Consider the following 13,120-nt stretch of genomic DNA (forward strand, 5'->3'; position numbering starts at 1 on the left):
AGGTTTTATTGCATGCTAAGGCTGTGCTAGGTGGCATGGGGGGAAATAGGATAGGGAGCATAGCCTCTCCCTGTAAGGATCTTTTGGCAAGCTTTGAAGGGAATCCCCATCCTAACTTTTGTAAGACCGTCCTTAGCTGTCCGCAGGTATCTGACTACCCATATAGACATTTTATACCCACTCTAGGTAAAACTGGCACATTTATATCCTACAGGGAAAATGTGCAGTTATCCCTTCCACAACATGACTTTCCCCATTGCTGTTCCAATATATTGCAGGTCTTTAAAAATAAATTAAATGGGAATTTGAGGAGGAGGAGGAGTTTTGCAAAAGCAGTAGATGACAAGTGAAGGACAGCAGATAACACAGAGCCTATGACCAAATACCTAACCCAAATTTTGCAATAAAATACTGGTAAACACCTCATAAAAGAAAAAGGAAAAATTCAGGCTTCTTCTTTGGTACAAAGGGAGGGTCAAAAAATTTTACAGATTTTCCAGATTGCAGGAGCGCCAAGCCCTTAAACCCTGCGATGTGGTAGCGATAACTGAAGTCTGTGAGAATAAACACATTTAGGTGGTCATTGACCTATCTCTCCATGGTCCCTTCATCCTTCTCTAAAAATGGCATTCTAGTTCCCATAGTGATACTGCAAGTACCATCGTTTAAAATCACAAAATTGTACCTTGACTGAGGAAGGTCAGAGAGGTGTTTTCTAACAGAGAGGCTAATGGCCAGTTGTTGGTAGGACAAATCTTTGAGGTGCAGCTTTGAGAGTCTCAGAGGCTTTATGTGGTTGCTCAAAGCCATGGTCACACATAACCATTTTCTCCATTCAGAATGTTGCAGATAGAACAAAGGCCTTTCTGAAACCTGGGCATTTCAAACTTCCAAGGCCGACTCTGAGCCAGAACATAATGGGTAAAGTTTGGCTTTGATCCCTGCCCCAATCTTCTTCACGTGCCCCTTTCCCACTAGTGCTTTCATGTTCCCTTCGAAGGCCCATTCACCACTGAGCTACACTGCCAGGTCCTTCCCCTTCTGGGCAGTATCAGTTTTAGGGACCTATCCATTCCTTCCTATTTAAAAGAGTTTAAATCATCTCAGTCAGGGTACAATACAAGAAAGAGCTCTAGATTTAGAATTCAAACTGTATTCAAATCTTTTTTCTTTTCTTGCTTTTTGTAGGGGCAATTGGAGTTAAGTAACTTGCCCAAGGTCACATGGCCAGTAAGTGTTAAGTGTCTCAGGCTGGATTTGAACTCAGGTCCTCCTCACTCCAGGGCTGGCACTCTATTCACCGAGCCACCTACCTGCCTCTGGATTCAAATCTTAGGTCAACTAGTTGCTGACAGTCTTTGGTAAATCCTTCAAATTCTCTGAACCTCAGAAATTTACTTAGCTGTGCAATGAAGGGATTGAATTTAATGACCTCTGAGATTCCCCCTACCCCTTGCAGTTCTAAAATCCTTGATCCCCAGCTCTTTCAACTGAACCTCCCTATGAAACCAGTCCCTGTAGCCTCACCATCCTGGTTGCCCTCCAGTGGCTTAGCCCTGATTTGTCCTGTAGATGTGTCCTTCCTAAAATATGTCACTTAGAACCACAGACAGTACTCTAGCTGTGATCTGACCAGGACAGAGTGCAGCAGCACTGTCACTTCACTCCTCCTAGACACTTTCCTGTCCCTTTCTTCATTTAGACTAAGATGGCATTAACTTTTTTGAGCTGTCTTATCACAGTTAATTCTGAGTGACTTTGTAGCCTACTGATCTTCCACTTAGAAATGTATTTTCAGATGGACTACTTTTTAACCCTCCCCTTTCCAGTCTTCTACTTGAGAAGCTAACTTGAATCCATATTTAAGATTTTTAGATGTGTTCATAGTAAATTTCATTTTATTAGCTTTGGCCCCACATTCCACCCTGTTGAGATATTTTCAAAACCTGACCGTGACATCCAATATTTAATTATTCCTTCAAGCTTTGTGTCATCCACAAATTTTGTAAGCCTGCCATTTGTGCCTTAGTTCAAACTATTGATACATATATGTTGACCAAGACAAGGCCAAGGAAGTATCCCTGGAGCACTCCACCCAACAATCCCTGTGGGGAAGTATTAATCCATTAATTATGATTCCATAGGTCTTGGTCTTTGAACCAGTTTTGAATCGTTTTTACCTTGTCCAACCAACATGTCTCTGTATGATCTACAAGATATGTGAGGGACATTGCTAAGTGACTTGCTGGAAGCCAGATTTATTATCAGAACGTCATTGCCTTCATCTCCCAATCTAGCAACCTTATCCAAAAAACAAAACCAAAAAATTCATTTAGTCTGGCAGGATTTGTTTTTGATCTGCTATTGCTATTTTGTCATAGCCACTGCTTCCTTTAATAATTGGGTTCTAGAATTTTGCCCTGTGTCAAAGGCAAATTCATTGGCCTGTTCAATGAAAGAAATGGCCTTTTTGCCTTTTTTGGAAATCAAGACCACTTTGGCATTTCTTTAGCCCAATGGTACCTTTTCATTTCTCTTTGGTTTTCAGAAGATCATAGATCTCAAAAGATCACAACTGAGCAGTCACATCAGTAAATACTTTCAGAATCCTGGGTTAACAGTTCATCCAAGGCTGCTTACATGTGCTTCATTTAAGGCAGTTAGATGCTGTGTGTTTTCTTATCATCATCTCTCTTATTCTGAAATTTAATTTCCAGATTAATTATTCATTTCTGTATTTAGTCTGAAGATCATTTTCCTTGGCAGATAAAACAGAAACAGAGTGAGATTTGAGTAGCTCTTTCTTTTCTCTAATAGTTAATACTTATTTACTACGTGCCAGGCACTGTGCTAAGCACTTTACAATTATTATCTTATTTGATCATAACACCCCTGCAAGTTAGGTGCTGTTATTATCCTCACTTAACAGGTGAGGAAACTGAAGCAAACAGAGGCTACATTTCTGAGGCTACATTTAAATGCAAATTTTCCTGACTTCAGGCCCAATGTTTTATCCACTGTGCCACAATTTTATGGGCAAGTCGGTAAAAAGTTTTATTTCATCCATCTTTACAAGTCGTGGCATGGAGAAACATGGGTTAGCCTATAGAGAAGGGCAAGAAAAAAATTTTTATTTGGGTTTTTTTTTGTTTTTTTGGAGGGGCGATTGGGGTTAAGTGACTTGCCCAAGGTCACACAGCTAGTAAGTGTTAAGTGTCTGAGGCCCGATTTGAATTCAGGTCTTCCTGACTCCAGGGCCAGGGCTTTATTCACTGCACCACCTAGCTGCCTCTAGAAAAAAATTTTAATGCCACCCATTTCCCATATTTATGTCAAGTAAAAAATATTTATTTTAGGTACACAAACAATTTGCTCCTGGATTTGGTACCAACTTTTTGTGTTCCAGAAAGGAAGCTGGGAGCTCCTTATTATACTAGTTTGGCATTGGCCTTGCTCTCTGAGACAGAATGGCCTCTTTCTTTTGGGTAGCCTTGCACAAGAACTAGAGTCAAGGAAAATCAAAAGGATAGGGGTTGGATTTGACTGCCTTCCCTGGAATTGAGGCTTATTCTAAAATGGCTTTATTCCTGTCAAGAGTGGGGACAGGTAACACCCACCAACTCCCAGGATGTTGTCATCTCTTATCATTGACCCAACCTCTCTGAGCAATAGTTACGTCCCTTCTATGCTTCTCCTCTTGTCCCCAAGGTATCGTTGTATACAGTTGTATTGTCCTCAGCATTCATAGCAAGCCTTAGCTTATCAGGAATCCAGACATCATTCTTAAATGTCTATGTCGTTCTTTTGTATTGATCCTGTTACCTGACCATGCTTTCATCTTCTGTCTATGTCTTTTTTAAACCTAAGTTTGTAGTTTCCTGGGTAGCCACATCAGTCTCCTTCAAAAGGCACTCTTTCTTCTTCACTAGGATCATCTGTAGTAACAGAATTTCATTTTTGACAGCAAGCCATCTCTCTTGAGGCAAACTCTCATCTAAAATTTTAGACTGAACCATCCTACCTGCCCTTTATCTGAATGTCACGCATCCCACATGGCAGGGCCAGTGATTAGAAAGTTATGGACTGGGGGGAAGAGTAATTCTCATCTAAGACAGAAGAGATAGTTGAGTTGAGACAAAAGCAGAAATAATACAAAAATCTAGTTTGGATTTATTGCTGGAGTGTTTGCAGATCACCAGGATGTAAGGGGATGAACCAAGCAAGTGAAACAGTGGTCAGTAAGAGAATTCAGAGTTGAGGGAATCTGAGCAATATTAAGAAATAAATTCAGGTAAATGGGTGCCCTCCTACATCATTAGAGAGTGGGACTAAAGACTAGTGTAGATGTTTTGAAAAATAATATCTGAATAAGCAATTTGAATCACAAAAGTAATACATACCTTTTGATCTAACCATTCCATTGCTAGGATTTTATCCTAAAAATACCATAAAAAGGGACAAGGAGCCTCTCTGTAAAAAAAAAAATACTCATTGCTGCTTTATATGTAATAGCCAAAAATATATATATATAGAACAACCTGTTTATCCCACAGTTGGAGAATATTTGAATAAATTGTTGCATATTAATGTGATAGAACATTATAATGTCATCATCATCTGAAACATACAAAAATATAGAAAGATATATTAAGTGATGCAAAGTATGGTGGACTGAGGTATAATTCTATGCACGTTGACTACAACAAAATAAAAAATAAGTGTAATTTTAGGCCATCCCAGAAGAAAAGCCTGTTTTGCCTTCTTGTTACTTATTAATTCATTTAATTTTATCTTGTTAGATGCTATTGGTTTCATTTAAGATTTTATGCTTTGTTTCATAGGCTTACCTGATTGTTTTGTTAATAGTTATTAAATTTATAATTATATTTTTAAATTAAAAATCCAGAATTCAAGAAGTTAAGGCTTTGCATCATTCAACCTTATTCCCCAAAACGTGGGCTTTTTATGAAGCAGCTGCCACTTCTCACCCCTGCTGATACTGACATGCTCATGTAGTCACAGGTAGAACCCACTAACCTTGCTGAACTTTGGTTCTGTACCAAATGAAATCTACTTCTCCAGAATTTATCTGTCACAAACTATGAGATACTATGGCCACTTCCTCTCAAGGTTCCCATCACTTCTACTTCAGCCACTAATTCTACTTTATTGGTTAGAATCAAGATCATGTAACCATCCCGCCTCTTTCTTCTTCCATCTTTGGATAACAAAAATCAAGGCAAATAAGGAGATGTTTTAAGCTTTTTTGGTTTTTAGCAGAAAGCTCCAAATGATACTTAGATAAAGCCTCATATCATTACTGTGTAATAGCTTTATGCCAGTCTCATGATTTGCTTCTGAATCTCAAGATTCATCTCTTCCTTCTGGCCAGGTGGTATGCAGTATATCTTCAACACCTATTTCTCTTTTCACTGAGTCTAACCCAAATTTTCTTGTTTCCTATTTCTACCATATCAATTTCCTCAAAGCAGTATATATCTTTTTTTGGAGGGGAGGAGGGAAAGCAAGGCAACTGGGGTTAAGTGGTTTGCCCAAGGTCATGCAGCTAGTAAATGTGTCAAGTGTCCAAGGATGGATTTGAACTCAGGTCCTCCTGACTCCAGGGCCAGTGCTCTATTCACTGTGCCACCCAGCTGCCCCTGTATCTTTTTTTATACACAACTCTATTCCCCACCCCTTTTATCAAATTTATTCCTTTAGAATAAGATATACTCTTCTGTCTCCATTTTCCAGTTATGAATCACATCCCACTAAATCTCAGTGATACACTGGCGGTTTGTATTGTAGTGTAGACTCATGTCATATATGAGTTGGACTAAGTGGTCACTGGGGTCCCTACCAAATCTCAAAATTCTGTGATTCTATAATATGGGCAAAGTAGGATTTTTCTCCCTGCATGGAGATCTCTAGTTCTCTTTATTTTTGGCTCCTACACTCTGCATTTGTGTACAGATATTTGAAATTGAAAATTATTACTGCCCCCTTTCCTTGAATGTTGTCTCTTGTGACTCATTCTCCATTGTTACTCTCCCTACTTTGTCATTTCTGCTACTCCCCGTGACTTAGTGAATGAACATGGGTAGTTGTGTTTTGGGTTTTTTTTTCTCCTTTCTTCAGTTCAAAGGTCTCTTCTTAACTCTAACAAATTTGGAGGGAGTTAGGAGGGGCTTTCAAGATCAGAGCCCTTGCTGACCCTATAACAAAGAAAAATTATTATTCAGCTCTTTGGTATCCAGGGAACCTATGACTTTGAGCAACTCCCAGTACAGCCTAGTCCTTAATACTCCATGTTATACCCACTGCACAAATAAGACTCATGGAGAGCCACCCCCTACACACCATACCTCCTGTTCTGCCACAGAGTTCACACGTGTCTCTCTTGCTTGACCTCCTTCCAACACAGAATGCTTTGCAACTCTAGTATAGAGAGCCAGACCACAATGATTGTGGCAATGTCAACAATGCACCTTCCTCCTACCAGTAGGAATATCCTGAGAATAAACTAGCTTGATTGGGGTGGCAGCCACCTCTATGAACCTTTTCACCTCTTGCCTAAGCTACCCAGGAAAAGAAACTGATATATGGCCACGTTGAATTTGAATAATAATAGCCATCATTGATATGGTTCTTTTAAGGTTTGCAAAGTGCCTTGTAGTTTGTTTGATCCTGATAACAACTTTGGGAGATAGATGCTATTTTTATTCCCATTTCACAGATTAGAAAACTGAGGCTTTAGTTAAATAATTTGTCCGGGGTCATACAGCTGGTGTCTGAAATCGAATTTAAACTATGTGACTTTCTTTTTTTTAATGTGTCCTACCTATTTTAATTTCTTAGAAGCCTACTACATAAGCCAAATAACCTTATTGGGGGCCAGTTTAGGGGTGCAGAGAAAAGTTCACTAACCACTGATGAGGTAATTTCCAGTGAGCAAATTTCAGTTTTCATTTCCTTATGCTACCTGGAAAATGTCCAGACCTGAGATGATTGCCACTTCTCCCACCTAGTCCAATTTAGTTCAAATCAAGATAATAATAGTTGTACGTCTGCCCTAAAAGACACATTAAATAAAACATATAATTAAACATTTCCACTTTCCTGGAACAATTAGCATATAGAAAGCTAGTGATTACCTTGGGCAGCCCTTCTGAAGCAAGTCTCATGCATTTGTAAAAGCCTCTCAACCTCATTATCATTTGCCAGGGTCCTTCCTGCCTACAAAAGGGACCCCAGGAGGCCCTCCTGAGTGATCTACCTTCAACTGATCTTTCTTGAGGGATCACACATCACTTGCAGTCATTGTTCAATATGTATAAAAAGACCCAATGCATTTATAATCCCATAATCCTAGCACTGAGGAAGATAGACCACTACAGGTCACCTCATTCAAATTCTCCATGGCAAGTGGCCTCACAGCCTCTGGTTGAACATCAGCACTGTCCAGATGCTCTCTCCCCACCTCCCGAAGACAGCCCCTGCCATTTTCTAGATAGTTCTAATCCTAGTTCTTTCTTATGTCGAACCAAAATCTGGCCCTTGCCTTCAAACAAGTGGTCTTGGTCTTCCATCCAGAGCTCTCTTTCTCATGGCAGCCCTTCAAATACTCAAAGGGAGAAGTTATCACTCCTCTTCTTCCTTTCTCCAGCCCAGTTCTCTTTGTTGTTTCTCTAGCACCATTGCTTCAAGGCTTTTTAAAAGTCCTCCTGGTTGCCATCTTGTAAACACTCCAATTCTTCATTGCCCATGTTACATGCCTATAATTAGTGGTAGTTTGCATGTATATAGTGCTTCAAGGTTTATCAAGCATTTCCTATGCATTATCTCATTTGATCCTTAAAATGACCTTGTAAAGTAGGTGCTATTATTATCCCCATTTTACAAATGAGGAAACTGAGGAAGATAGAGATTAATTAAATTGTCCCCAGTCACACAGCAAGTTAGTAGGATTTGAACTCAGAACTTTCTGATTCTAGATCCAACAGTATCCACCACTCTACCTAAGTGACTGAGTATAGCACCCCAAACTGAACAAAATACTGTAAACCAGAGGTTCTTTGACTTCTTTGTGTATCCTAGACCCCTTTGACAGTTTAGTAAAGCCTCTAGAACCCTTCTCAGAAGAATGATTTCAAATGCACAAAATAAAATAGGATTTCAAAGAAAAGCAGTTATATCAAAATATGGTTATCACTGTGTTGTGTTTTGTTAAATACACACACACACACATACATATACACAACACACCCCTACAAAATGAATAGAGTTAGTGGAAGGTTATCTAAAAGAACCTTGGGATACTAGCAAAGTCCTCTGTCCAGCATGGGCTATGAACTAAATGTAGAAGGAAGCCAGGAAACCTGAGAAACAGAGGTGAGGACCAGCCAAATGCCAAAGCACAGGGATACTGGGGGACCCAACCTGACCTAGAACTTACATGTCCCACTCCCAAGTCTCCTTTACTAGCTCCATTTACAGAGAGACCACTTGGGATCACCAGTGAACCCAATAGTAATTATTGTTAGGCACTTTTGACAGTTTACAAAATATTTCCCCTGCCACCTCCCTGTAGGACTCAGAATGGTAAGGTGAATTACCTAAGGTCACACAGCTAGTAAGGGACAGAGCTAGGCTTAAACCCCCAGGCCCTCAGATTCTCTCGGCCCAGTGTCCTTTTTATTATATCCCTGTCCCTTGAGGGTGCTCCATGAAGGCAGGGCCATATCTGTGTGGGGCTTCATGCTTAGGGTTACTAAGTGAAGTCAAAGGAACTGGAATGGCAAGGAGCCAGTAGTCTGGATTTGGAGGAGGTACTAGCCTATTCATATTTGCACCAAACTCTGACTTTTCCCTATGTCTACCAGCTGCAAGAAGAGCTAATATAGTCTGCAAAGTCTATGGACTGTGATCTCCAATATTTTGGAAAAAAAAAAAGAAGAATATCCTTCCCCAGGGAGACAGAGCATGAACTATGACATTTTTGTCTTTGTACTACTCATGCCTACTCCCATGCCTTGTGCAAAGTGGGTGCTTAATAAATGTTTCTTAAAATGAGCTAAATTTCATCTAGTTCATTTGAATAAATATACAGAATCATAAAATTTTAAGACTGAAAGTTACCTTTAAAAAGTAACCTAAATTCATTCAAGACCATACCTAAATCAATCCAAGACTACCTGAGAAGAAGATTCCATGATTTCTCTCAGTCCTCCAAGATAGTATTTAGCACCATCCCCACCCCCTCCAACATCCTCCCAACCCCCCCCACAAAGTAAAACAATGAGATATGTATATTTTATGGCCCAAGTGGCCCAAGGTATTGCTCCTTTAAACTGCATTGAGTCCTGGATTGAGGGTTATTATTATTATTTCTCTGTTCATTGCCCCTCTACCAGAGTAGGCCAGGAGAAAGAAAAAGAGATGAAATATAAACAATAAATTTGGCAGTTTCAGTGCTGGTTCAATTAAGAAGAAGAATGGAAGAATGAAACTAGAATGGAATAGAAACTAAGTGGAAGAAGAGATTGAAACTAGAAAATAAAATGAAGGTTTTTAAATTATTGGTGAATTTCATTTACCCCTGAAGGATCCTGGCTCACAGGACTCTATGTCTTCTCTTTTCTCTCTTCACCCTCTCCCTTATTAACTCATCAGTTCTCATGGACTCAAATGCCATTTCTACAAAGATAACTACTGGTGGTAGATATTGAGCTCTGATCTCTCTCCTGAACTTCAGCCCTGCATCACCAATTGCCTAAGAGACATCATCTCTTGGATAACCCATAGGCATCTCAAACTCATCATGTCCAAATCATGGCATGTTGGAAAGAATGATGACTTTGTTGTCAGGAACCTTGGGCCTACCTATGTGGCCTTGGGCAGGCTCTTTGGACCTCAACTTCCTCATCTGCTAAGTGAGGGGATAAGACTGAATAGCTTCTGGTATCCCTTTCAGCTTTAAATCTACAATCCCTTGACTCTCTTCCAAATATTTTTCTCCATTTCCAGCATCCCCCACTCCAGCAGCTTAGTCAAATCCCCTAAATTGCTTTTCATGCCACAGAAACAAGTCTTGACATGTATGAAAACTTACAGTAGGGGACTCAGTGACTCACAGAGTCTTGGTATTATTAACACTGTCAGGGGTGATACACACTTAGGTGTGAAGGACTAAAATAAGGCTCTTTTAATGGAAGAAGAGTAGAACATGAATGTTCTGGAAACCTATGATTGAGGGACAGAATGCTATTAGCTGGAGGAAAGGTAAAGAAAGTGGAACCTCAGAGCATCTTCAAAAGTTTGCATTGAGTCAGAGACAGGAACATAAAGCATTAGAAATAAGTGGAGCCTCATAATATAGAAAATGCCCTAGATTTGGTATCTGTCTCCTGAACTCATCTTGAATTACTAACTGCTTACTAGACATCATCTTCTGGATGTCTTATGAGCATTCTAACTCGGTATGTTCAAATCATGGTGCATTGGAAAGGATGCTAGATTTGCTACTCTCTATGTCAAGTAAAAGGACTTCAACTGGAATACTGGTTCTTATGCTGACTACCTACATGATACTGGGCAGATCATTCACTTCCCTGGACCACAGGTCCTTCATCGGTAAAACGAGGCCATTAGATTAGAGATCTAAGGTTCCTTCCAACTCCAAGTCTATGGTCTGACTGTGTTAACTTTGTTTTGTTTCTGCAGTTATTTCCTCAGCACAGAGGATGAACCCAGAAGAAGACACCTGTACAGGTATGATTTTGAACTTTCTTCCCTTATACACATATGGGTCCCCTTGAGCCAAGAGGTATTTAGGTCCCTGAGAAACTGTCCCATTCCATCCCATGTGGTCACTGGCCCATACAACACCTATTGTACTTATGGGAGAGATAGGAAAAAGAGGAGAGTTCTACCACTTAGAATCAGAGTTAGTGATTTCCAAGATACATTGCTTTTCCCTCTTTTCAACAAGTAGATTTTTTTTTATTTTCCCTATTTTCCTAATAATCAGATGTCTTCTATCTATCTACTCTATTAAGTTAGAGTAAAATACTGACTTGGTGATTTTAGTCTTGTTCAGATATTGATTAGTGACATTTTAGGAGTGCGATGGAAAGAACATCAGACTTAGACCCAGGAGACCTGATTCCTAGTTGCTTTGGTGATTATTTTTTTATGACCTATTGCTATAGGCTTGTTCAGTATAGCATGAGAAGGACCTTAGAGATGGTCCCTTCTAACCCCTGATTTTTGCAAGTTCTTTTTCTGTAAAATGAGTAGCTTTGACAAGGTGGTCACTGAGGTTGCTTACCAGCTCTAAATTTTGTGATCAACTCCCATTCTTTCCTAGGAGAACTTTTGGCTGAGAAATGGGGTTAATCTTTAGAGCTTGCTGTTCATATTCCAGGGTTCAAGATTAATGTTGCCATCCCTGCTATGCTTCCTAGTTAACAACGGTAGCTGAAATAATAGACCCAGACACCTACTGTCCAAACTTTCTAACAGCCACTTCAAAGGAAGTTAACAGCACCCAGCAACAGCACATCATGTTGTACCCTAGTAAGAGATCAGAGAGGTCACTTTCAGATGATTGGAAATACTCGTCTAATAGCCATTTGCTAAGCACCTACCATATGCAAAGAGCAATGCTAGACAGTGGGAAAGATATAAAGATAATTTTAAGGCATGGTTCCAGATGGGAGTCAGCCCATCTTGGAACAATCAATAAATCCAGAACATAAATGTAAGCCACAAGCTGGTGGGATGGGAGATCCTTCACTGAATATGGCATCTCATCAGCTTGAAAGTTCCTTCCAGTCGTACAGATCAGGAGTTGTCAGAGTGTAGTCTGAAGACCTGTGGAGTTGTCTGAGACCCTTTCAGAGGGTTCTTAAGATCAAAACTATTCACAGCAATACTAAGACTTTTTTTACCTATTAAAATACTCCTCCCTTTTCCAACTGCATATGTGTGTGAAACCATCTTTCCTTCTTATGCTTCAATGAAAACAACATATCTCAACAGATTGAAAGCAAAGTCAACATAAGAATTCATCTGTCCTCTATTAAACTAGATATTAAAGAAATTTGCAAAAATACACAAAACAATGCTACTGTCCTCACTAAAGTTTCTTGGTTTAGAAAATATAATTACTTTTCACAAAAATATGTTTATATTAACATGCAGTAGGTTTATTACTGTTTTAAATGAAGTTATATATATTTCTAAATTTATCCATTTTAATTTCAACATGGTAAATATTGATAGATATAGTCCACATAAAACAAAAGGGTTTGGGGGTCATAAATAATTTTAAGATTCTAAAGGGGTCCCAAGACCACAAATTTGAGAACTGCTGGTATAAATCATAGCCCATCCATGCCTCCCCCTCTTGTGTGACTCTTGCCTCTGTCTTCCCATAAATCCTCCACAGAAGGTCCACTCAGTGTGCAAAGGGGCTTAATTTTTGCCTCCTGATATTACATGAGTAGAATACATTGTCCAGACTAATGCTCTTCAGCCTTTAGGTAAAACTGTATGCTCAGTGCCTTGCCTCCACCTACAGCATTTTGCTGCTTGCTCTTCCTCAGTATATTTCTATAATTTTGATCAATAATAGGGACTGCAGTGCTGCAAATACACACAGAAGCCATTACTGGAAATTAAAAGTATGAAGTTCCCTAAAACATTTTCACAGTGTTCTCTGAAATAGTACTAAGGGATCACTTGTGACGGGAAATTCAGGAAGGTTATATGAAAAAGGTAATATTTGGGCTTTACTTTTAACAGTGAAGATTTCAGTGGAAGTAATAGGGAGAGAGATACATCTTCCAGGTTTAGCACCTTTGTCCCCAGTAATGCTGTAAACAATGGCAAGAAGAAGCAGGAAAGCAAAGAATATGGAGACTGAATAGATTGTAAGCTTCTTGAGAGCAGAGACCTCATCTCATTCATCTTCATGTTTCTCAGTTCCCAATGTAGTGATTTATACATTGTAGATAAAAGATTATTTGTGGAAGGAAGGAAGGAAGGAAGGAAGGAAGGAAGGAAGGAAGGAAGGAAGGAAGGAAGGAAGGAAGGAAGGAAGGAAGGAAGGAAGGAA

At 39.5% G+C, this 13,120-nt stretch overlaps 1 protein-coding gene across 1 annotated transcript in view; it reads left to right on the top strand.

Annotated features, from left to right (window-relative positions):
* Positions 1-13,120, top strand: part of DPP6 (dipeptidyl peptidase like 6) — a 990,703-nt gene that overhangs the window by 855,181 nt on the left and 122,402 nt on the right. The window contains exons 14-15 of the mRNA XM_069084788.1: positions 8,591-8,601; positions 10,723-10,770. Of these exons, the coding sequence (XP_068940889.1) occupies positions 8,591-8,601; positions 10,723-10,770 (59 nt within the window). The remainder of the gene's footprint in view (positions 1-8,590; positions 8,602-10,722; positions 10,771-13,120) is intronic.

The sequence above is a fragment of the Petaurus breviceps genome, unplaced genomic scaffold, assembly GCF_028583685.1.
Source record: "Petaurus breviceps papuanus isolate PSGF00001 unplaced genomic scaffold, PetGlider_PUasm1.0 115, whole genome shotgun sequence".
NCBI classification, from domain to species: Eukaryota; Metazoa; Chordata; class Mammalia; order Diprotodontia; family Petauridae; genus Petaurus; species Petaurus breviceps.